Here is a 24463-nt window from a genome sequence, read left to right on the forward strand (position 1 = left end):
AATGGCACTTAACAGCTCCATGTGTCATCAGTGTATGATGCGTGGCTGCGTGATTTTCACGCAGCCATCATTATGACACTCCGTTTGGATGTTTGTAAACAGAAAAGCACGTGGTGCTTTTCTGTTTACATTCAGAGTTTGACAGCTGTTGCGCGAATCACGCAGTTCGCACGGAAGTGCTTCCGTGCGACCTGCATGGTTTTCACGGACCCATTGACTTCCATGGGTGCGTGATGCGGGAAAAACACAGAAATATAGAACATGTCGTGAGTTTTACGCAGCGGACTCACGCTGCACAAAACTCACGGACTGTCTGCACGACCCCATAGACTAAAATAGGTGCGTGAAAAGCACGCGCGTATATTACGCTCGTGTAAATCAGGCCTTAGGCTGGATTCACACGAGCATGTTCGGTCCGTAATGGATGGAACGTATTTCGGCCGCAAGTCCCGGACCGAACACACAGCAGGGAGCCGGGCTCCTAGCATCATAGTTATGTACGATGCTAGGAGTCCCTGCCTCGCTGCGGGACAACTGTCCCGTACTGTAATCATGTTTTCAGTACGGGACAGTAGTTCCACGGAGAGGCAGGGACTCCTAGCGTCGTACATAACTATGATGCTAGGAGCCTGGCTCCCTGCAGTGTGTTCGGTCCGGGACTTGCAGCTGAAATACGTTCTGTCCATTACGGACGTAATGTTCTCGTGTGAATCCAGCCTAACAAAAAAACGGCTGAAAATACGGAGCATTTTTTAAAGGAAAACAGCTCCTGATTTTTAGCCGTTTTCTGCTGTTTCTTTTACGCCCGTTTTTTCAGCTGTTTTGTCAATGAAAAACGGCACCAAAAGAGTCTCAAGATGTGACATGCACTTTTTACAGGGCGTCTTTTTATGCTCCGTTATTTGAAAGAGGCGTAAAAGAACGCCCCATCTGAACAGAACGCCGTATTTCCCATTGAAATCAATAGGCAGATGTTTGTGGGAGTTCTGCTTCCGATTTTCAGCCGTTTTGCGGGGCGTTTACAGTCCGAAAAACGTCTGAAAATAGCCCGTGTGAACATACCCTAAGTGTCCGTAGTAAACCCTGCCTGATACATCGTGACATAAATCCATAATAAGAAGGTAAATAGTGTTCTGCTCTGGCAGCTCTCTCATTATTTCCTACATCGGCGTGTAATAAATACCATAAATAACTGGCCGGATGGTTAGGCGTGATGCATGTTACTCTCCGGAATGTAAAGTTACTCTACTGAAGCCTTGTTTTGGAGTGTTAAATATATTGTATCTGTAGTGCAAAAATCCACAAGAGGCAGCCGGCCCGCCACGGTGACAGTCGGCTGCTTTTTCTTGCGTAGCAGTTTTATGGTTTGTGCCTGAGCGGCGGTTACATAGTCTTCGCACAGTTCATCGTTTTATTTGGTGCAGGTAGTTTGAGATTTGTCTCTTCTGTTGCTGGTTTAGTTTATTCTTTGTTCTCTGGATTCCAGATGTTTTCTTGGTTTCGGAGGGTGACGGCCGGTCTTGGGTATCACTGACGGGCTGGGCGGGATCCTCTTCTTCAGAAGTCCCATCTTCCTTAATGCTGTGAGGGAATAAAAGGAGACACTAGTCAGATAAAACAGCCCTTACATGTAGGTTTGTGGTAGTCATTCTGTCATATAGGTCTTCTGCCATAGAGGACATAACGTGCCCTGTGGTGGTGCCCGCTACTGTGTCCTGCTGACAACACGTCCTGTGTCTTGTCTAGTCATGTCGTAGGGACATTGTTTCAAGGATGTGTCTTTTATATATTTTGCCATTATTTTATTTCTTTGGCAATACCTCAAGTAACACCAGCTTTAATAAATGAGTACTTCTGACCATATAGGCTTTGTAGACTCGTGGCAAAACCTGAAGTGGATCATAAGGGTAAGTTAGGACATGGTGAAACTTTTCCCTTTTCCATTGCAAAGGGAAAAATGTGCGGCAAAACTGCAACATAGAGGGCATGATGTGGATTTAAAAATCTGCAGAATGATCTAAAATACAGGGAGATTTTTTTCCTGCCATGGCTCAGGCTCCAGAATCCCCTGGCGATCAGCTGTCATTGGGTGAAGTTGTGCACAGCCACACATGAATGGCCAACCATGTAATGCACGGACGGGCAGGGGCCACCCGAGATCCCCCTCTATGAGCCATAATGAAGAGAACCCATTCTGAATGGCTGCCAGGTAAGGCTAGATTCACACATCGCGTTTTTGTTGCAGATTTTTGAGCCCAGGACAGAAGCGGTTTCAGTAGGAATGGAAAATATAAAAAACAACTTCTCCTTCCTCCTGGATCTACTTCTGATTTTGTCTCAATCTTCATCAAAATCTGCACCAAATATGCGATGTGTAAATCCAGCCTAATACTACGTTTCCCCTGCAGCGAAATGTCTTGCCAGGGACTGCTTATCCAGGCAAAAATCAGCCATTTGCCAGGGGTGCCGGGAGCGCAACCCCTTTAAGTCACCCCATCGATCCGGAGAACAAAGATGCCTAGCTGATATGGCAGGGTCACTCTCCATTTAAGTCAATAGGAAATAAGTGAGTGCGCTGTTTCTGTATCTTCCATAGACTATAATAGGGGGTGACCGTCTCCTTTTGTCGACCACAATGGACTCAGAAAGGAGCCTTACCAGAGTTTACTGAACTTCTGCACAGACAGTCCTCCAATTCCATCACCGCTCAGTTTTGGATGTGATGAATGAAACCCCTTGTTCCTCTTCTTTCTCCGGAGCTTGATCAAAGCTTCTGCGATGCGCCTGTCTCCGGCATAATTGTAAATGATCTGAGCTCGTTCATCCGCACACTCATCCCCGCTGGTACGGAAGAGTGTCTGTATCTGCAGGAGGTCAATGTCTTTGAAAATGTTGGCGGAGGCCTTTTTCCTGGTCCGTGGTTCTGGGGCCTGCCATGCTGCTGGAGGGGAACTGACCACAGATGCTGGCGTGCCCATGATAGAACTGCCTGGCCAACACTGCAAGAGAGAAAATACATATATAAGATGCTCAGAAATCAATTTTTGGGTCCAATTGTGGAGTATGATCCATCCACCACCCACATATCCGTGCAGAATAAAAAAGTTTCACTTCTCTGTTCTAACTAGTTCTGTTTTTTTTGCCATAGCCAGGTGTGTTTCCAGCTGCGTTACCTTAGCAAGGAGGGTCACACGCACGTTGTGAGGATAATTTAATGAATGTAGTCCCTAAAAAGCAGTTATGGTGCATTCACATGTGCCACGATTTTGGAAAATCACAGCAAAAAAAATAAATAAAAAGCCAGTTACCCTTTATTTTTTTGTCACGCAGCCATACAATAAGAACGTCTACAATTAGAAACAACCCAACAGGTTCTGCCACTGAAGCTAATTTCTGGGTGCATCGGTTACCTGCCTCCTGGGATTTGTCCAGCCCTAACTTTAAACCATTGATGGCATATCCATCTACAGGGACACTGTGTCTGGTACTGCTGTTTAACCCATTCCTGGCTGCCTTTTTAAAAGCATAAGTTATGGCTGCTGAAAGGCACAGGCACAAAAAGAAAGAAAACTTAGCTGGTCATTATGGGGTTAAGGTTTTGGCAAAATCGGCCTACCATCTAATGTGTATGGGCGCCTCGCGACCTGTCGATGGGGGGGGGGGGGGAGGATTGGGTAGTTGGAGGATTCTGGCAGCAGCTTACTCCCTTCTCCCAATCCAGAATACACGTATGCTCAGCCAAACCAAGAGTGAACGTGTAGAGGGGGTTGGGGCGGGAAATAGAGAGGAATAGCGTACAACCCAACCGACCACCGAAGAGCTGGTGTAAGGTAAGTGTAACATGTCTATTAAGCTGTACCAAATTTATCATACAAAAATCGTTACTGTCATAAATTTGGTGCAGTTTTCTGCCGTCTAAATTTAAGACTCAATTTATTTGTAATTTTTTTTTTAACTTTCTTGGTGGCAGCCATAGTGGAGTCGCACACTTCCTTCCTGTGTTGCCTATATGGACAGCGCAGCAGGGTGTGCTTTATGGCAGCTGCAATAAATGGAAGTTAAAGGGGTTGTCCACGAATGCACAACTGATGACCTATCCGCAGTGGGTATGATCCTGGGGGCCTGACACCCAGACCCTGCACGATCAGCTGCTCCGGTCGTGGAGAAGCGGCCGAGCTGCAGTACTGCAACACGGCCACTATGTATGGGTACTGAATACCCTTCACAACATCTGGTGCCCGGAGACAGCCGATCGGTACGGGTCCGGGTGTCTGACCCGCACAGATCATATACTGATGACCTATCCTGCGAATAGTTTACCAGTTGTCTGTTCGTGGACAACCCCTTTAATGGACATTAAGTAATGTTAAGAGATAATTAGCATATGTTCAGACATGGCGGATTCTGCACTGAAAAAGCTGCAACAAATTTACAGTAGCGGATTTTTTCTATGTGGATTTGAGGGCAGACCCTGCAAAAATCTCTGCAGCAGAACAGAACCCCAGAGGAGAGCAGGAGTGAATGTTCATCTTGCATCATCTGCATGTTCTCCCCGAGTTTCTCCTAAGCACTTTTGTTTTATACTAAGAGGTTAATTGGCTTTCTATTAAATTGGCCTCTAGCGTGTAGGAGAAGGGGGAATAAGACTGAGACCCCGGGGACAGAAAATGGCTAACACGAAACAAAACAAAAACCCACAAAAACAAACTGTTGGCATTGAGGCAGCGTTTCTATGGTTTGGTTTATGTCTCTGAGCTGTGGTTGCCAGTACAGGATGTTACCCGTCCCGCATGATGTCACATTACGAGGGTACACATGACCGTGATATACAGTCACACGACCGCATTACCACTGAGTGATTGGCAGGAGTGATAACGAACCTTCCTGCTGCCGAGCTACACAAATCCTGGCTAACACTTCCTGCTGTATCTGTCATAATCAGGCATCGCACATCCTGCCCTGGCACCGTGCCAGTCTCATGATCCTGGGCTCAGCCCGTGTGAGTCACATCATTATTACACTCTGCACAAATAATCATACATCTGGGTTGGACCGAATAATCGTACATACACAGCACAGTCTATATCACCCTACAGGACGGTATGTGCCCCATGTTCTCTAATGGGACTTGTGGGGTGGAACAGAGGTAACTCTGTCCTATCTGCTGTATTCAGTGCCACTGTACGATGAAGTTCTGCAGCTTTCTAAATATATTTTGTGTTTCAATTTCTCACCATTTTTAAGATCTCTGCTTGCTGTGAGTGAATGAGGACAATCGTTTATATCAAGACGCTGAAAACCTGTACTAAGACTTCTCACACAGCTGAGGGTTTGTATCCAGTTCAGACAAGAGTACATCAGCAGCACAAATATTTCCCCTGACATGATTGTTTGCTACAATGTACATTTTTATTTAGGGAAAAGGTAAGGAGGGATAAGAGTTGTGGTTCCTATGGAAAATTATAAATAGTAGTGAAAATAATAAACAAATTTTATTAAAAGATTGTATAGAAATTTTTACAATTGTCCAATGTAGGTCAAATTTAATTGCAGTGCAGATGACCCCCTGTCCTACACCATGAGGGCACAATTTACCCTATGAATAATTGACTATCAATTGTTACTGTCGTACAATAACATAGCCAGACCAACCTGTTCTCGTTTGATGAGGTTGGTAAGTATATTGCTCTGTGGTGAGCTATGTGAGAATCTGATAACAGTGGCCCTTATTCCAAGTGTGCTGTATTGCATGCACTGAGTGTATCGATGCTTGCTGTTAATTAATAGATACTATATCAGTGTCTTAAAGTCCTCAAGGTATAAATGCGAGAGACGACAGGCAGTAGCACGATAAAGTATCGGGCTGAAAAAATGTAGCATTCACCGCTGATGGAACTCAGTGTGCGCCTACCAGCGGGATCACCTGGCGGCCCACACTGAAATGGTATACACCGCTATGGGTCATTTCTATGGCACAAACACATCGGTAAATATATGGAAAGTTGTCAGTGGCCAATAGAAATTAATGGGTCCACAATTTCATCCGTAATTACGGATGAAAACTACGGTTGTGTCAACGGGGCCTAAGTAATGTGGGCTGTTTAGCATTTTCTAGACTGGATACAATTGTAGCAAATCCTCAGCTGTGAAGAGTATCAGGTCTGTATGGGGAATATTCCACTATATGAATAGACATCAGGAGTGAGGGGTGAAGCTGTAGCGTCGGCTTCTATCTTCTTATACTAAATACAAACAACTCCTGACGAACGCTGGAAATAAACATTTGTATGACACGCGGTTAGAGCGCTGTGTGACGACCGTTCAGATTTCAGCTGTCATATTAACCAGCGCGGTGTCTGTTACGACAGCAAAGAAGAGTCTCACGGGTCATGACATCCCCCAGCGACCGACCGATGTGCTGACAAGTCTGTGACGTCAGTGCCAGAGATAAGAGGCTGCACCTAGGTCTGCTCCTGCTGTGTTTGTTCTTACTGCAGTGTAACTGCAAGGTCTTTAAAGGGGAAATCCAGCCTTTGATATTGTAAGCGCGTATTCAGACGATGCTGTTGAAATTGTATTAAAAAAAAGAAAACTGCAAGCGATTTTATAGCAATTTCGATGCGGTTGCCGTTTTTACAGGTGAAATATGTTAAGTGTTTAGCACCTGTGAAAACCGCACCAAATCGCTATAAGGGCTAGTTCACAAAGACTATTATTGGCGCGGTTTTTAGTAAGGAAACCGCGTCGGAAACGGCGCTGTTGACATAGATGGGAGGCAGAGAAAGACGTTTTTGCAGCGTTTTTTTGCCCGCGGCGCAGCAAAAAACGCGGCAAAGAGTGCAGGCAGGTCAAAAGTCATTAATGAACTTAGAGGCAGATTTTTCCGCCTGCAAAAAAACTCAGTGTGAACAGGGCCTAAAACTAAACGCTGCTTTTTTATGTGGTATCTATCGCACCGTTTGAATACACACTTAGGGCTCGTCCACACACAACGGAATTGCTGCATAAAATTTCTGCAGCAATTCTGTGGAAAAACGCAGACATTCCGCTGCAGCAAAAACGTACCATTTCCTGCATGTTTTTGCGGCAGAAAATGGTGCGTATTTTGCTACGTTTTTTCACAATGCCGGGTGACAAAAACGCAGCAAATCCGTCCACTTTCCATAGCAAGAATTTACGTGCTGCGGTACGAAAAATACGAACCGCAGATCAATTTCTGCTTGGAATTTTTACGCAGCGCGGATGAGATTTGTTGGATCTCCCCCACTTTGCTGCTACTGTATTCTGCTGCGTATTTTCCATCTGAAATTCCAGAAGGAAAAAAAACGCAGCAATCCGCAGCGTGGAGACGAGCCCTTGGATGTAAAAGGCGCGAATTTTGCTGTGGATACTTTACAGGTCTGTATGACTTTTTTTGATGCCACGGGGAGCGTCTGAAAACAATTGGCGCCGCCGCTAAAAATCTACGACAATATATTAAACCAGTGGTCTGCAGCTTATTAGAGCATGCTGGGAGTTGTAGTTCCACTGGTACTTGTTCTTCCGTGATAGAGATTTTCTCCTCCGACATCACCATGAAGCTCGGATGGCGGGGGTCAAGCGCAATTTTTCTTAATTAAGCACCTATAGATAAATTGTTTGACATTTACGTATGTGACGCGCGCACCATTGATAAATCTGACGTAACCTAAATATAACACTAGGTCGGAAAACGTTAATTAGTCGCACTCGGTGCAAATCCAAACCCTCCGGCCGTATTACAGATACGTAATTCAGTTGCGTGCATGAAGCCTAAATAAAGAATAAAGCAATAACCGCAGATTTCGTGTTAACCCTTCGTGTGCACATCTGCGTTCAGTGTACTCTGCTCAGTCATAGCAGAACGTAAATACAGGAAGCGCCGGATCCGTTGCATGACGGATGCCAACGGCACCCAACGTAACCTATCGACTTTAATGGGCTCCGTCGGGTTCCCGCCATGGTGGCTGTTGCTTTACCGGACCAAAAAAAAACCCTGCAGCGTGCTCCACTATTTTGTCCGCCATTTTTTTTTACTGGATCGGCTGACTGAGCTTTGTGCGATCTTTATACGCTCTCCTGTCAACATCCTATAATACAGAAAATCTGATAATCCGGCACTTATTATTGCAGGATTAATTTTACTTTACACTGGATACACAACAACTCCCTGCAAGTACAGTCATGGCATGCTGGGAGTTGTAGTTTCACAAAAGCTGGGTTGGAGACCACCGCTGTGCACCAGACATCTGGATAGTGAAGCTGCCCTTACACGGACATAGTGTGGAATAGCAGAGCAACACAGTACACACTACACAACGCCTGGGAAACTTGCTTGTATACTAATCATGAGTAGTGTTGCTCTGTTCTGCGTCTGTTGACATTTATGGACAATTCCTTTAAATGTGTATGAGATATATGATGTAATGTGTCTGTACATAGGGGGACACGATACCGTATATGTGTGACATCCATGCTACAGACCTCACGTCACACATGTAATATCACGACATAAGCCGCACCTACCCGTCCAGACATACGGCACAGCGCGGATCAGCGGGCAGGAGCCAGGGACATGACGATCTCCTCTGCACACACCGGCGGTGTCTACCGCTCAGGCCCTGCACGTAACCCCGCCCCGCACCAGGTGGGTGACGCGAGGACACGGTTCAGCCAATCAGCGCACTCAGGGGGCGTGGTCTTGAATTGGCGGGATACGTGGCTCGCAGCTATTGACGTCATGAGGGTGAGCTGAGGAGATTGTGTGAGGTGAACGGTTTGTCCCCCTCCCCTCAGCCGTGCGCACCGCAGCCACAGCCCGGCCTGACTGAGCCACATGGCACCTTCTCTGTGGTGATAACAGCGCAGTATCAGAGGGGTTGTTGACGCAGCAATGTATATTTTAATAAAGTATACAGACTTCCACCGACAGCAGCACAACAAATGCCAGTAAAGAATATGGCCGCCATAACGGTAGTGACCCCCATAAAGGTAGTGACCCCACTTATCCTAGAGTTATGAATAGCAAATGTCCCTTTCGTGCAGCTCTAGTCTGGGCTCAAATGTCACCGGAAAATTGTGTTAGTTTTTTTGTTGCGACTTATTTTTTTATTTTTTTTCGCTGTGCCAAAATGGTGCGGTTCTGCTTTTATATTCGCGGCACAAAAATAAGTTAGGCTCTGTTCACACCTGCGTTGGGGGTCCCGTTCTGACATTCCGTCTGAGTTTTCCATCAAAGGAGACCCTGACACCGACGGGAACCTGAGGTCGTAGTCGACTACGCTATTGATTCCGTCGGAAAACCGGAAACAAGCCGGAATGGTGACGAACGGAAAGCATTAGCGATGTTTCCGTCACCATTGAGATCAATGGTGACTGAAACGAAACCTCCGACGGAACCCCGGAATGGAAGTGAACGGTGATGTGAACAGGCCCTAACACAGTAATTGATTTGTAACTGCAAACTGCGCAGAAAAACAACCAACAATTTCTCTTGCAAAAAAAAAAAAAGGCACCATATAACCCCGTCAATGAAAAAATAAAAATGTTATGGCTGCTAAAAGGCAAAAATGAAAAACTTTAGCTGGTAATTAAAGGATTTATGTGGGGACCAAAATGTATTATCGGTGTAGTCCCTGCAGTATGTGAGTACACCCGCCAATATACATTCCGGTCCCCCGTCGCGCTGATTCTGAGATTTTCATCGATTATTATGGCGCTGTCGGGGGAGCGGAAGTCTAGTTGCACAGTCTTCTTTGATGATAATACGACTCTTCGCCATGTGACTGTCCCCGCTGTACTCCATGTAATCGCTGTACTACTGCTTATACATAGAGTACAGCGGGGCCAGTCACATGACGAAGAGTCGTATTATCATCAAAGAAGACTGCAACTAAACTTCCGCTCCCCCGGCAGCGCCATAATAATTATGAAAATCTCAGAATCAGCGCGACGGGGGACATATTGTCGGAGGGACTACACTGATAATAAGTTTTGGTGCCCACATAACCCCTTTAAGGCCTTTTCAGTTCTGGTCATTAAGTGGTTAAAGGGAAAATTCAGTCAAAATGCTCTCGAAACGTCTCGAAAGATCTAAGGGTATGTGCACACACACTAATTACGTCCATAATTGACGGACGTATTTCGGCTGCAAGTCCCGGACCGAACACAGTGCAGGGAGCCGGGCTCCTAGCATCATACTTATGTACGACGCTAGGAGTCCCTGCCTCGCTGCAGGACAACTGTCCCGTACTGAAAACATGATTACAGTACGGGACACTTGTCCTGCAGCGAGGCAGGGACTCCTAGCATCGTACACAAGTATGGTAGGAGCCCGGCTCCCTGCACTGTGTTCGGTCCGGGACTTGCGGCCGAAATACGTCCGTCAATTACGGACGTAATTAGTGTGTGTGCACATACCCTAAGGCTATGTTCACACGCTAAAGTAAAAACGGCTGTAAAATACGGAGCTGTTTTTAAGGGAAAACAGCCTCTGATTTTCAGCCGTTTTTAGGGTATGGTCACACGGCTAAGGCTGGGTTCACACGACCTATTTTCAGACGTAAACGAGGCGTATTATGCCTCGTTTTACGTCTGAAAATAGGGCTACAATACGTGGGCAAACATCTGCCCATTCATTTGAATGGGTTTGCCGACGTACTGTGCAGACAACCTGTCATTTACGCGTCGTCGTTTGACAGCTGTCAAACGACGACGTGTAAAAATACAACCTCGTCAAAAGAAGTGCAGGACACTTATATACATTATATGCGGGACACTTATATACATTATATGCGGGACACATACATTATATGCAGGACACTTATATACATTACATGCGGGACACTTATATACATTACATGCGGGACACTTATATACATTATATGCAGGACACTTATATACATTATATGCAGGACACTTCTATACATTATATGCAGGGCACTTATATACATTATATGCAGGACACTTATATACATTATATGCGGGACACTTATATACATTATATGCGGGACACTTATATACATTATATGCGGGACACTTCTATACATTATATGCGGGACACTTCTATACATTATATGCAGGGCACTTCTATACATTATATGCAGGGCACTTATATACATTATATGCGGGACACTTATATACATTATATGCGGGACACTTATATACATTATATGCGGGACACTTATATGCATTATATGCGGGACACTTATATACATTATATGCGGGACACTTATATACATTATATGCGGGACACTTATATACATTATATGCGGGACACTTATATGCAGGACACTTATATACATTATATGCGGGACACTTATATACATTATATGCGGGACACTTATATACATTATATGCGGGACACTTATATACATTATATGCGGGACACTTATATACATTATATGCGGGACACTTATATACATTATATGCGGGACACTTATATACATTATATGCGGGACACTTATATGCATTATATGCGGGACACTTCTATACATTATATGCAGGACACTTATATACATTATATGCGGGACACTTATATACATTATATGCGGGACACTTATATACATTATATGCAGGACACTTATATACATTATATGCGGGACACTTATATGCAGGACACTTATATACATTATATGCGGGACACTAATACATTATATGCGGGACACTTATATACATTATATGCGGGACACTTATATACATTATATGCAGGACACTTATATACATTATATGCGGGACACTTATATACATTATATGCGGGACACTTATATACATTATATGCGGGACACTTATATACATTATATGCAGGACACTTATATACATTATATGCAGGCCACTTATATACATTATATGCGGGACACTTATATATACATTATATGCGGGACACTTATATACATTATATGCAAGGCACTTATATACATTATATGCGGGACACTTCTATACATTATATGCGGGACACTTATATACATTATATGCGGGACACTTATATACATTATATGCGGGACATTTATATACATTATATGCGGGACACTTATATACATTATATGCGGGACACTTATATACATTATATGCAGGACACTTATATACATTATATGCAGGGCACTTCTTTCAGATGTAATTTGAATTGAATTGAACTCAATGAAGCACAGCTCAAAATTTACGGCTGTCAGAGAAGCCTCGCAAAATCCGAGGAGGAGCGTTTCGTCTTAAACGAGGCAGCTGGTTTCTCCTGAAAACAGTCTGTAATTTCAGCCGTAAATGCCTGCTATCGTGTGCACATACCCTTAGCAAAATACGTCTGAAAATACGGAGCTGTTTTCAGGCGAAAACAGCTCCTGATTTTCAGACGTTTTTGTAGCAACTCGCGTTTTTCGTAGCGTATACAGAGTCAATGAAAAACCGCTCCAAAAACGTCCCAAGAAGTGACATGCACTTTTTCGGGGGCGTCTTTTTACGCGCCGTATTTTGACAGCGACGCGTAAAATTACACCTCGTGGGAACAGAACACCGTAAATCCCATTGAAAGCAATGGGCAGATGTTTGTAGGCGTAATGGAGCCGTTTTTTCAGGCGTAATTCGAGGCGTATAACACAGTGCATGTGAACATACTGTCAAAAATATTTTTGATATCTTTATATGTGAACCTAAAAGTGCTATGTATTATCTACTTCTATGGACAGTTGTCACTGGAGCTCACAGATCTGCTGACACAAGAACCTACAGGGGGGGATGGCTATTCTATTTCAAGTCGTTTAGTTTATGACTTTGCATTCAGCTGTTACAAAGGCAACGTGAGAAAACGTGATGACATTGTATTTCTTATGGCTAAAGATATGTACTAAAGAGGGGATGGGAAGACTGCATATTACCACATTTAGAATGCTCATGCTTTGTAAGTATGAGGTTACCACCTACTCTCATTTTCCTATAAATAAAGATGGATCGCCCCCTGGGGGCAGAGACTGTTTTGAACACAAACCCATGCGTGTCATTGTCTCTCTGGCCGGCCACTCTGAACCTCCAGGAGAGAGAATATCATTAAATTTGAAACTCATAGACAAATGCAGAAAATGTCCGAAGTTATCTGACATACTAAATTCTGCAGCAACATTACCCTTAGGCCTCATTTACATGAGCGTGTGCGTTTTGCGCAGGCAAAAAAATGCAGCGTTTTGCGTGCGCAAAAGGCACTTGACAGCTCCGTGTGTCATCAGTGTATGATGCGCGGCTGCGTGATTTTCGCGCAGCCGCCATCATAGAGATAAGGCTAGTCGACGTCAGTCACTGTCCAGGGTGCTGAAAGAGTTAACTGATCGGCAGTAACTCTTTCAGCACCCTCGACAGTGAATTCCGATCACCATATCGAGTAACCTGTTTAAAAAAAAAGAGGTTCGTACTTAGCGAGAACTTCCCGGCCGTTGCCTTGGTGACGCGTCCTTGGTGACGCGCCTCTCTTGACATCTGGCCCCACCTCCCTGGATGACGCGGCAGTCCATGTGACTGCTGCAGCCTGTGCTTGGCTTATGATTGGCTGCAGCTGTCACTTGGACTGAATTGTCATACCGGGAGGTCAGACTGGAGGAAGAAGCCGGGAGTTATCGGTAAGTCAGAACTTTTTTTTTTTTTACACGTTCACGTATATTGGGATCGGAAGTCACTGTCTAGGGTGCTGAAACAGTTTAACTCTTTCAGCACCCTGAACTGTCTCCTGCCGGGTTCGGTCAAAACGAGTTCGGCCGAACCCGGTGAAGTTCGGTTCGGTCATCTCTAAGACACTCCGTTCGGATGTTTGTAAACAGAAAAGCACGCGAATCACGCAGTTCGCACGGAAGTGCTTCCGTGCGACCTTCGTGGTTTTCACGCACCCATTGACTTCAATGGGTGCGTGATGCGCGAAAAACGCAGATTTTTAGAACATGTCGTGAGTTTTTTTCAGCGCACTCACGCTGAGCAAAACTCACGGACTGTCTGCATGCCCCCATAGACTTGTATAGGTCCGTGCGACCCGCGTGAAAAGCACGCGAGTCTCACGGACGTATATCACGTTCGTGTAAATGAGGCCTTAGGGTATGTTCACACGTTTACGGCCGAAATTACGGGGCTGTTTTCAGGAGAAAACAGCCCCGTCATTTCAGCCGTAACTGCATGTGCAGGCGCTTGAACGCCGCGTCCATTACGGACGTAATTGGCGCTGCTCTTCATTGGAGTCCATGAATAACGGCTCCAATTACGTCCCAAGAAGTGACAGGACACTTCTTTGGCGCGGGCGTCTATTTACGCGCCGTCTTTTGACAGCGATGCGTAAATATACGCCTCGTGTGAACAGACAAACGTCAGCCCATTGCTTTCAATGGGCAGATGTTTGTCAACGCATTCAAGCCGTAATTTCGGACGTAATTCCAGGCGTAAAACACCCGAATTACGTCCGTAATTTGGCCGTGTGAACATACCCTTAAAGTTAAGGGTATGTGCACACACACTAATTACGTCCGTAATTGACGGACGTATTTCGGCCGCAAGTACCGGACCGAACACAGTGCAGGGAGCCGGGCTCCTACCATCATACTTGTGTACGATGCTAGGAGTCCCTGCCTCGCTGCAGGACAACTGTCCCGTACTGTAATCATGTTTTCAGTACGGGACAGTTGTCCTGCAGCGAGGCAGGGACTCCTAGCGTCGTACATAAGTATGATGCTAGGAGCCCGGCTCCCTGCACTGTGTTCGGTCCGGTACTTGCGGCCGAAATACGTCCGTCAATTACGGACGTAATTAGTGTGTGTGCACATACCCTAAACGTTATTCGATGTGTTTTTTGGAGCTGTTTTTCTATTGACCCAATGGAAAGCGGTTCAAGAAGTGACATGCACTTCTTTTTACGGGGCGTTTTTTCAAATGGCCACATAAAATTGCCCCGTCTGAACAAAATGCAGTTTTCCCATTGAAATCAATGGGCAGATGTTTGGAGGCGTTCAGCTTCCGTTTTTCCAGGCGTTTATGCCCTGAAAACACTACGTGTGAACACACCCTAAGGGTATGTTCACACGCATGTGGTTTCAGACGTAATTCGGGCGTTTTACGCCTCGAATTACGCCTAAAAAAACGCCACTAATACGCCTGCAAACGTCTGCCCATTGCTTTCAATGGGAATTACGATGTTTTGTTCCCACAAGCCTTTATTTTACGGCTCGTCAAAAGAAGTGCAGGACACTCCTTGTGATGGTTTTGGAGCCGTTTTTCATCAACTCCATTGAAAAACAGCCGTAAAAAACGCTGCGAAAACATTGCTCAAAAAACGTCTGAAAATCAGGAGCTATTTTCCCTTGAAAACAGCTCTGTATTTTAAGACGTTTTTTGTTAAGCGTGTGAACATAGCCTGATTGGTAAAGTTTGTCGTCTCTGAACAAACACTGATTCACATAATTAAAAGGGCTGTAATAAGTGCTCACACATGGTGTTTTTATACAAATGTCAGAAAAATATTTTCCTGTCATTTTTGTGAACAAAAATTATTTCCAGTTCTATAAAAAACAAAAACACAGCCAGAACATTTTTTTTCCTGCGCAGTTTGGTTTACAAATAAATTACTGTGTAATTTATGTAATGTTTTTTTGCGGCCTGAATATAGAAAAAAATGATTTTTCAGCGCTGTTTCTTTGATAATTTTTTATCCCTTTTCATGTTTCACGCTAAATAACCTGTTAAATTAATTCTTCAGGTTATTACAGTCATGTGGATACCTAACTTGTGTAGGTTGTTTTGTTTTTATGTGAGGTATGGGCAATACAATATATTTTATACTAAATAATGACTTTTTTGTGGACATATTTTTATTATTTGTTTTTGTTACATTTCTTACATTTTAGTAACTTTATTTTATACTTCTAATGTCTTAGGCCCCATGCACACGAACGTGCTTTTTCGGCCGCAATTCCCCCGAAAATCCACGGCAGAATTGCGGCCCCATTCATTCCTATGGGGCCATGCACACGACCGTGGTTTCCACGGTCCGTGCATGGCCCAGGAGCCTGAACCGCTGAAAGAACGGGCATGTCTTATTACGGCCGTATTCTGCGGTCCAGGCTCGTAGCAAATATTGGCCACGGTCATGTGCACGGCCCACAATTTGCGAGCGGCTTGCGGGTGACACTCCGCCCCCGGCCGACGCCGAAAATCACGGCTGTCCACATGGCCACGGTCGTGTGCATGAGGCCTTAGTATACTCCTGTCTGCTAATACATGATACACTATGACACAGGCTGCCGGTAGAGTCAGGGTATGTTCACACGGCCTATTTTCGGCAGTTTTTTGGGCTGTAAACGGCCGAAAAATCAGAAGCAGGACCGACGGAGCAGGAGCCGTTTTCCATAGACTATTGAAAAAAGCTCCAAAAACGGCCATAAAAAATGCCGCGAAAAACACCGCTGAAAATCGCGAGTGGCACAAAAAACGTCTGAAAATCCGTATTTTCAGACATTTCTGGTCACTGCGTGTGAACATACCCTCAGGGTACAGTCACTCGCTTGACAAAAAATGGCTGTAACATACAGAGCTGTTTTCAAGGGAAAACAGCCTCTGATTCTCAGCCGTTTTTTATACATCAGGCGTTTTTTGATGCGTTTTTAAGGCCGTTTTTGGAGCTGTTTTTCTATTGAGACAATGAAAACCGGCTCAAGAAGTGATATGCACTTCTTTTTTACGGGGCGTTTTTTTACGCGCAATTTTAAAAAAATGGCCGCGTAAAAAACGCCCCATGGTAACGGAAAGCCATTTCTCCCATTGAAATCAATGAACAGTTGTTTGGAGGTGTTCAGCCCCCGTATTTTCATTCGTTTTTCGGTTCGTTTACGGTCTGAAAATAGGCCGTGTGAACATACCCTAACACATTAGTAGCTTACACAACAGACAGCACTGGGGTCCTTTCTAGCTCCCAGGGCTGACTGCAGAGGATTTCCCCAGTCTCTGGAATCCCGATGACGCAATAGCAGAGGAGAGTCCCGGACTGCGGCGATCAAAGGGTTTAACAGCTAGGGTCAGAGTTTCCTCTGATCCCAGCTGCATTCAGTAGGCTTCTCTAAGCGCAGGAAATGTTAGTTAGGCCCTGTTCACACAGTGTGTGTTTGACGTGTATTTTGGTGCATTTTATGCGCCGAAATACGCATCTAAAAATGCTTGATTAAGATTCTGATTCAAATCCATGGGAAAGTGTGTAGTTAGTACATACAGCATTTTTTTTTTTTTAACAAGGTATATTTAAAAACGTCATGTAAAAAAAAAAAGCTTCAGGTCAATTATTTGATGCGTAAAACACGTCATAAATGCGTCAAATGTTCACATAGTCAATGGGAGTCCTAATTGCACACCAAAAAACGTGCAAGTAGCACACACAAAACGCCTCATAAAACACGCTGAAAACTAGTAAAAAACGCCTGTATTTTAAAAAGGGCTTCACAAGAAACGCTAGCGTATTTGACACATTTAGGGTATGTTCACACGAGGGCGTCCGTTACGGCTGAAATTACGGGGATGTTTCAGCCTGAAAACATCCCCGTAATTTCAGCCGTAACGGCATGTGCAGGCGCTTGAACGCCGCGTCAATTACGGGCGTAATTGGCGCTGCTATTCATTGGAGTCAATGAATAACGGCTCCAATTACGGCCAAAGAAGTGACAGGTCACTTCTTTGACGCGGGCGTCTATTTACGCGCCGTCTTTTGACAGCGGCGCGTAAATTACGCCTCGTGTGAACAGACAAACGTCTGCCCATTGCTTTCAATGGCCAGATGTTTGTCAACGCTATTGAGGCGCTATTTTCAGATGTAATTCGGGGCAAAAACGCCCGAATTACGTACGTAAATAGGCCGTGTGAACAAACCCTTACACATCAGGTTTTTTTAGCACCACGTGAACAGGCCCTAACAGCTCCTGCTTAGAGAATGAGCGCTCATAAGCCATTTCTAGAGCGACTCCAAGGGTATGTTCACACGTAGTCAACAAAAACGTCTGAAAATCCAGAGCTGTTTTCAAGGGAAAACAGACCCTGCTTTTCAGACGTTTTTTTACCAACTCGCATTTTTCACGCCGTTTTCGCGGTGTTTTTTACGTCCGTTTTTGGAGCTGTTTTCATTGGAGTCTATGAGAAAACAGCTCCAAAAACGTCCAAAGAAGTGTCCTGCACTTCTTTTGACGAGGCTGTATTTTTATGCGTCGTCGTTTGACAGCTGTCAAACGACGACTCGTAAATAACAGGTCGTCTGCACAGTACGTCGGCAAACCCATTCAAATGAATGGGCAGATGTTTGCCGACGTATTGTAGCCCTATTTTCAGACGTAAAACGAGGCATAATATGCCTCGTATACGTCTGAAATTTGGCCGTGTGAACATACCCCAAAAGACGTCACTGGATTTCAGACCTGCACGGCTCACCGTCAAAAGACAGTGGGCGGTTGGGAAGGTGTTAAGAAAATTCCTTCCTAGTTAAATTGGCACCAGTGAAAAAATCAAGACCATTTATCTTTTCACCTGTGAGACACTGACAAATGAGGACGTAACGGGTTCATTCTGTTCTTTGAGTGACTGAGATCATTATTTATTTTGAAAGTCGTACAGCAAATACAGTCCTGTCAGAAGCAGTGCTGAAGATGAACTGCAACTCCCATGTCAACAACTGCTGAAGATGAACAGATGAACTACAACTCCCATGTCAACAGCTACTGACAGCACATCTATAAAATGTAAGTCTTTTACATTCTTGTTAATTTTTTCCAATTTCATTTTGGGTTCTTTAAAGTTCAACTAAACTTTTAAAAAGTTTTTGATAAGTCACAGTGACATGTCATAAGTTTTAATTGGTGGGGGTCCAAGCAATGAGACCCCCACGATCGCTAAAATGAAGGGGCGGATGCGCTCGTTTGAGCGCCGTGTCGCTTCGTTTCTGATCGGCTTTCCTTGGAGTGGTGAACGGACTCCTATACTTTCTATCGAGCCCCGTACACCGCTCCGAGGAAAGCCAATCGGAAACAAAGCGGCCCAGTACTCATCGAGCGCTTCTCCCGCTTTGTTTTAGCTATAGTGGGGGTCTCAGTGTCTGGACCCCCATCGATCAAAACCTACCTGTAGCCCTTGGCGGTTGTGGGGTAACACCATTAAGCTAGGGCTACACGGCGACTTATTAAATGCGATGTCCTGTCACACGTTTTTATGCAACATTGCATCGCAGAGAATGAAAACATTGTTGGATTTTCTTTTTGATTGCGATATGGCGGTTGCATGTACACTTGCAATTTTGTGCAATCCCATTAAAATACCTTACACACGATATTGCACTGAGATCTAAGGCATTGAAGCTCTGGCCTTATAGTAGAGGGGCAATATGTAAACAACCAAGCGAATCCGTATCTGACTGATATTCCATAAATGTCACTAAGCAAGCTGTTGAATTAAATTATATAATTCAGACTGCCTGCAGCCAGCACATATGGGGCAATTTACAGTACAATACACGTGAATAGGGTGGAAATATCAAAGTACACTTTTTAAATCCAGCATCTGTGCATTGTGGCCTTTACCAACATGCAAAATTCAGTACAGCAGGCCCCGCGGTTCACGTGAACCATAGGGTTTCAGGTTTTCGCATTATGGCCATAAAAATGACTTATTTGAATACGCCCTAAGGCAGGGGTCTCAAACTCGGCCGGGTAAGTGGGCCGCATATAGAAAAAATGGGAAGTTGACGGGCCGCATTACTTTCAAATTTGATACAATACAAAATTATTGTTAATCAATTAGTTATTTGAACTACTATAACACTATATTACTAGAATAATAGCGCTAGGTTTAAAATTTGAGATATTTCTCCACGTGCTTATTTCAACAATCCAGCTTTCCAGTTTAAGTGTCGCCAAATGCAGTCCGGCGGCTCAGTTAGCACACATGTCAAGATTGGGCAGCCCCTTTTTAGATAGTGCCGCAGTGCCCTCTGTGGATGCTGCCGCAGTGCCCTCTGTGGATAATGCAACACACCCCTAGATAAGGCCACAGTGCCCTCTGTAGATAAGGCCACAGTGCCCTCTGTAGATAAGGCCACAGTGCCCTCTGTAGATAAGGCCACAGTGCCCTCTGTAGATAAGGCCACAGTGCCCTCTGTAGATAAGGCCACAGTGCCCTCTGTAGATAAGGCCACAGTGCCCTCTGTAGATAATGCAACACACCCCTAGATAATGCCAGTGTCCTCTTCAGATACTGTCACACCCCCACTTGGAGATAACACCACAGTGCCCTCTGTAGAGGCTGCCACAGTGCCCTCTGTAGAGGCTGCCACAGTGCCTTCTGTAGAGGCTGCCACAGTGCCCTCTGTAGAGGCTGCCACAGTGCCCTCTGTAGAGGCTGCCACAGTGCCCTCTGTAGAGGCTGCCACAGTGCCCTCTGTAGAGGCTGCCACAGTGCCTTCTGTAGAGGCTGCCACAGTGCCCTCTGTAGAGGCTGCCACAGTGCCCTCTGTAGAGGCTGCCACAGTGCCCTCTGTAGAGGCTGCCACAGTGCCTTCTGTAGAGGCTGCCACAGTGCCCTCTGTAGAGGCTGCCACAGTGCCCTCTGTAGAGGCTGCCACAGTGCCCTCTGTAGAGGCTGCCACAGTGCCCTCTGTAGAGGCTGCCAAAGTACCCTCTGTAGAGGCTGCCCCAGTGCCCTCTGTAGAGGCTGCCCCAGTGCCCTCTGTAGAGGCTGCCCCAGTGCCCTCTGTAGAGGCTGCCCAAGTGCCCTCTGTAGAGGCTGCCCCAGTGCCCTCTGTAGAGGCTGCCCCAGTGCCCTCTGTAGAGGCTGCCCCAGTGATGTCAGGGGCTTGCCCAGAGCTGGAGTCCCAGGCAGAGCGCTAGTAGGCTCCAGCTGTGCTCCTGACATCACTGGGACTCCGGCTCTGGGGAAGCCCCAGACATCGCTGTTCATATGTGGACAGCGATGTCAGGGAATTCCACAGAGTCCAGGAGCAGAGCCGACACCAGCGCTCTGCTCCGCTCTGGGAAAGACCCTGACACACTGTCCATATATGGGCAGCGATGTCAGGGAATTCCACAGAGTCCCGGAGCAGAGCCGACACCAGCGCTCTGCTCGGGACTCCGGCTCTGGGGTAGCCCCAGACATCGCTGTTCATATGTGAACAGCGATGTCAGGGAATTCCACAGAGTCCAGGAGCAGAGCCGACACCAGGGCTCTGCTCCGCTCTGGGCAAGACCCTGACACACTGTCCATATATGGGCAGCGATGTCAGGGAATTCCACAGAGTCCCGGAGCAGAGCCGACACCAGCGCTCTGCTCGGGACTCCGGCTCTGGGGAAGCCCCAGACATCGCTGTTCATATGTGAACAGCGATGTCAGGGAATTCCACAGAGTCCCGGAGCAGAGCCGACACCAGCGCTCTGCTCGGGACTCCGGCTCTGGGGAAGCCCCAGACATCGCTGTTCATATGTGGACAGCGATGTCAGGGAATTCCAGAGTCTCGGAGCAGAGCCGATACTAGCGGCTCTGTGTCCCGCGGGCCGCAGATGATAGCCCCAGGGGCCGCATGCGGCCCGCGGGCCGCGTACTTGAGACCCCTGCCCTAAGGGAAGAAAAAATAAACACTCAACCGCACAATGATGCATATGTATAAAAACTAGCTGGAGTTGAAAATTTTTACATCTATCTAAAAAAAAATGCATTCTTTTTTATGTATTCCCTTGTGCCGGCAGATTTCAGTTTGGGGGTGTTGTCCTATGTAATGCAAATTTATGAAGCGCATGCAACATTTTCTAATTGGGAATTTGACGTGCATCTTATATCGTAAAGATTACGCAGCAAAATCTATGAATAAAAGTATATATATATATATATTTTTTTTAAATGTGTCCTATTGTTCACATTAGGGCTCATGCACGTGGATCCTGTATGGCGGCACGTAAAAACCTTAAAAAGTACTGGAGTATGGTGCCTTAGAACCGAATTTAGGCCTTATTCAGACCGCCGTGTACAGTCCAATAATATACAAGCTATGTGTCGGCCACATAATCCAGGCCGACTACAGTTCAGGGAGGCGGGCTCCTAGCATCATACTTATGTATAATGCTAGGAGTCCCTGCCTCCTTGCGGGAATAATGTCCCGTACTGAAAACATGATTACAGTATGGGGCAGTATTCCCGGTCAGAGGCAGGGGCTCCTAGCATTATACATAAGTATGATGCTAGGAGCCTGCCTCCCCGAACTGCGGTCGGTCCAGGAAATATGACATACGGTCCGTATATCACAGACCGAACACTACCATCTTATAGAGATTTTCCTCCTTTGAAAGATTTCTGTAGAAATTCGACAGAAAATACCTCTGTATGAAATCAGATCCATAGACTTCTTTGGCTGCTGTATTAGGACTACGAACAACTCAGAGTTTGTACGAAGACATAATACAACCTCGTGTGTGATGTCTAAGTAGTATAAATATTGGTGTGTTCGTACCACCTGTAAACGGTTAAAATCCTATTAAATTGCATGCTTTGTAAGGCGCATGATCCAGATCCTAGGTTCTCAACCTATGATGCCCCTGTGGGACATGCCATGTCAATAGGAGGGCATTTGCACTGTGCTCAGGCTGTGTTTTGGGGGTACTTTGAAGTAATATGTTTGAGTAGATGGTACTTGGCTGAGAAACGCTAATCTAGATGTTTGCATGCGTCACAACAAAACCTCATAATTCAGCACTCCATGACATTAGTTTATACAGTAGTATATAAACTAAAGCAAACGCTTATATACACAAAATCCTCACAAAATTGGTGGATGGCTCCCCCTGCAGGAAATTTGAGGAATAAATCTACAGAATTTTACCTTAGTGACCTATTTTTGGATAAAGTTTTGTTTTTTGTCACCATTTAGAAAGGGTACATTCACATGTTTAAAACCTGCTGTTTTTACTACGATCGTGATTTTATCAAAATGCTGTGATTTACTTCCACTTGAACCAGTTTTGATAAACCTCTCTATGTTGTAGAGTGTTTGCCCAGTGCAGCCAATTAGATTTCTTATTTAACTTCAAAAGAGTCCGAAAAATAAGGTTAAAATCTAATTGGTTGCTTTGGGCAACTTCCACTTTTTCAAATGCAAACTTTTAGCCATTCAGTTTGAAATTATGTGACTGCGGTGGTAAAATACTGCGACAGCAAAAATTTGCAGCGGTGTTATTCATGGGGAAAACACTTTCTAAGGCTTATGGTGGTCATAATTGTGAATATCCAAAATCCAGATGTTAGGCTTCGTTCACATCTGCGTCAGGGTCCCGTTCCGTCGGAGCTTCCCGTCAGAACGGGACCCTGACTGAAACAAACGGAAATCATAGGTTTCCGTTTGCATCACCATTGATTTCAATGGGGACGGATCTGGTGCCAATGGTTTCCATTGTGTCTGTTGTGCAAGGGCTCCGTCGTTCTGACGGAATGAATAGCGCAGTCCTTGCACAACTGAGACAAACGGAAACCATTGGAACCGGATCCGTCACCTTTTAAATCAATGCTGATGCAAACGGATACCTATGGTTTCTGTTTGTCTCAGTCAGAGTTCCGTTCTGACATGAAGCTCGGACGGAACCCCTGAACCGAGCCCTGACGCAGATGTGAACGAAGCCTAAGTTGGTAGTAACAAAGCACACTGCAGTTAAAATTATTGTAGTAGCAAAATATGGCCAACATGAAGTATATACATACACAAATAATTGATGGTAACAAAAGAGAGACCAGACCACTGCGGATCCGATGCTGGGTTTCACCGAGGCTTCGTCACCCCGGAAAAGGTTAACAGGAATGTTGTGGGATGTATGGATATAATCTCTCAGTAGCAAGTGACTGCTAGACCTTTGGGTATATGAAAATGACCGGGATGCCACCTACTGCCAGAGTCACTTATTAATAAATCCTGGATTCCACCAGCTATTCATTAACTCTGTCTGTGCACAGGATATTTGCAATGCGCTCACTAGGGTGGAGAAGAATAAACCTTCCAGATTGGGGTTTTGTCCATCAAAGTGACAATGACAGGAATCGTGTCCTTAGTGCCCAGGCTCTGATATTCTAATGGGGCCACAACAGGGCTTGTAAGGCACGAGGTCCAGCATCAGACGATCCCATGTGAAGGCTGACCACAGAGGGGTCATTTGTTGCTGGGGTGTGTCACTTGGAGGGATGCGTGACACGCAGTAAAATAGGACATGTTCTATTTCTTCACGGACCCTTCACACGCTCCGTTGAAACATTTGTGTGAACGGCCCCGTTTAAATACTTGAGGCTGTGTGACGGCCATTGTTTTAACGGCCGTCACACGGAAGTGATACACACTCGTCTGAATGAGCCCTTAGTCCTGAATGTGCAATAGTATCAGTGGAATTTACAATACATTTCAAAATGGAATTGCATAATCATCCTGTATGTCTGTCGG

General features: G+C 45.3%; 2 protein-coding genes across 10 annotated transcripts in view; one reads left to right on the top strand and one right to left on the bottom strand.

The window, feature by feature from the left end:
- Window positions 1-654: 654 nt before the first annotated feature.
- Window positions 655-23813, bottom strand: AVPI1 (arginine vasopressin induced 1). Of its 3 annotated transcripts, none has more exons than XM_075843056.1 (3): window positions 23737-23813; window positions 2659-2999; window positions 655-1581 (listed from the first exon to the last, which is right to left on the bottom strand). In XM_075843056.1, the coding sequence occupies exons 2-3, from the start codon at window positions 2976-2978 to the stop codon at window positions 1404-1406; spliced, it is 498 nt and encodes a 165-aa protein (XP_075699171.1). In that variant the 5' UTR covers window positions 2979-2999; window positions 23737-23813; the 3' UTR covers window positions 655-1403. The 3 variants fall into 3 exon arrangements, with proteins under 3 accessions (XP_075699171.1, XP_075699169.1, XP_075699170.1); XM_075843054.1 differs by lacking the exon at window positions 23737-23813 and adding an exon at window positions 8545-8676; XM_075843055.1 differs by lacking the exon at window positions 23737-23813 and adding an exon at window positions 8541-8676.
- The window catches only part of MARVELD1 (MARVEL domain containing 1), a 121455-nt gene continuing 105762 nt past the window's right edge, over window positions 8771-24463 (top strand). For all 7 annotated transcript variants that reach the window (XR_012851195.1, XR_012851193.1, XR_012851194.1 and 4 more), the window contains exons 1-2: window positions 8771-9009; window positions 18614-18746. The gene's annotated coding sequence lies outside the window, so the exon portion shown is untranslated. The remainder of the gene's footprint in view (window positions 9010-18613; window positions 18747-24463) is intronic.

Source organism: Rhinoderma darwinii, chromosome 11 (assembly GCF_050947455.1).
Source record: "Rhinoderma darwinii isolate aRhiDar2 chromosome 11, aRhiDar2.hap1, whole genome shotgun sequence".
Taxonomy (NCBI): domain Eukaryota; kingdom Metazoa; phylum Chordata; class Amphibia; order Anura; family Rhinodermatidae; genus Rhinoderma; species Rhinoderma darwinii.

Excerpts from the sequence above, each read along its gene's own strand:
- AVPI1 (XM_075843054.1), bottom strand. Across the intron at positions 1,582-2,658 it reads CAGAAGTTCAGTAAACTCTG|CATTAAGGAAGATGGGACTT; the intron begins GTAAGGCTCCTT and ends ATTCCCTCACAG.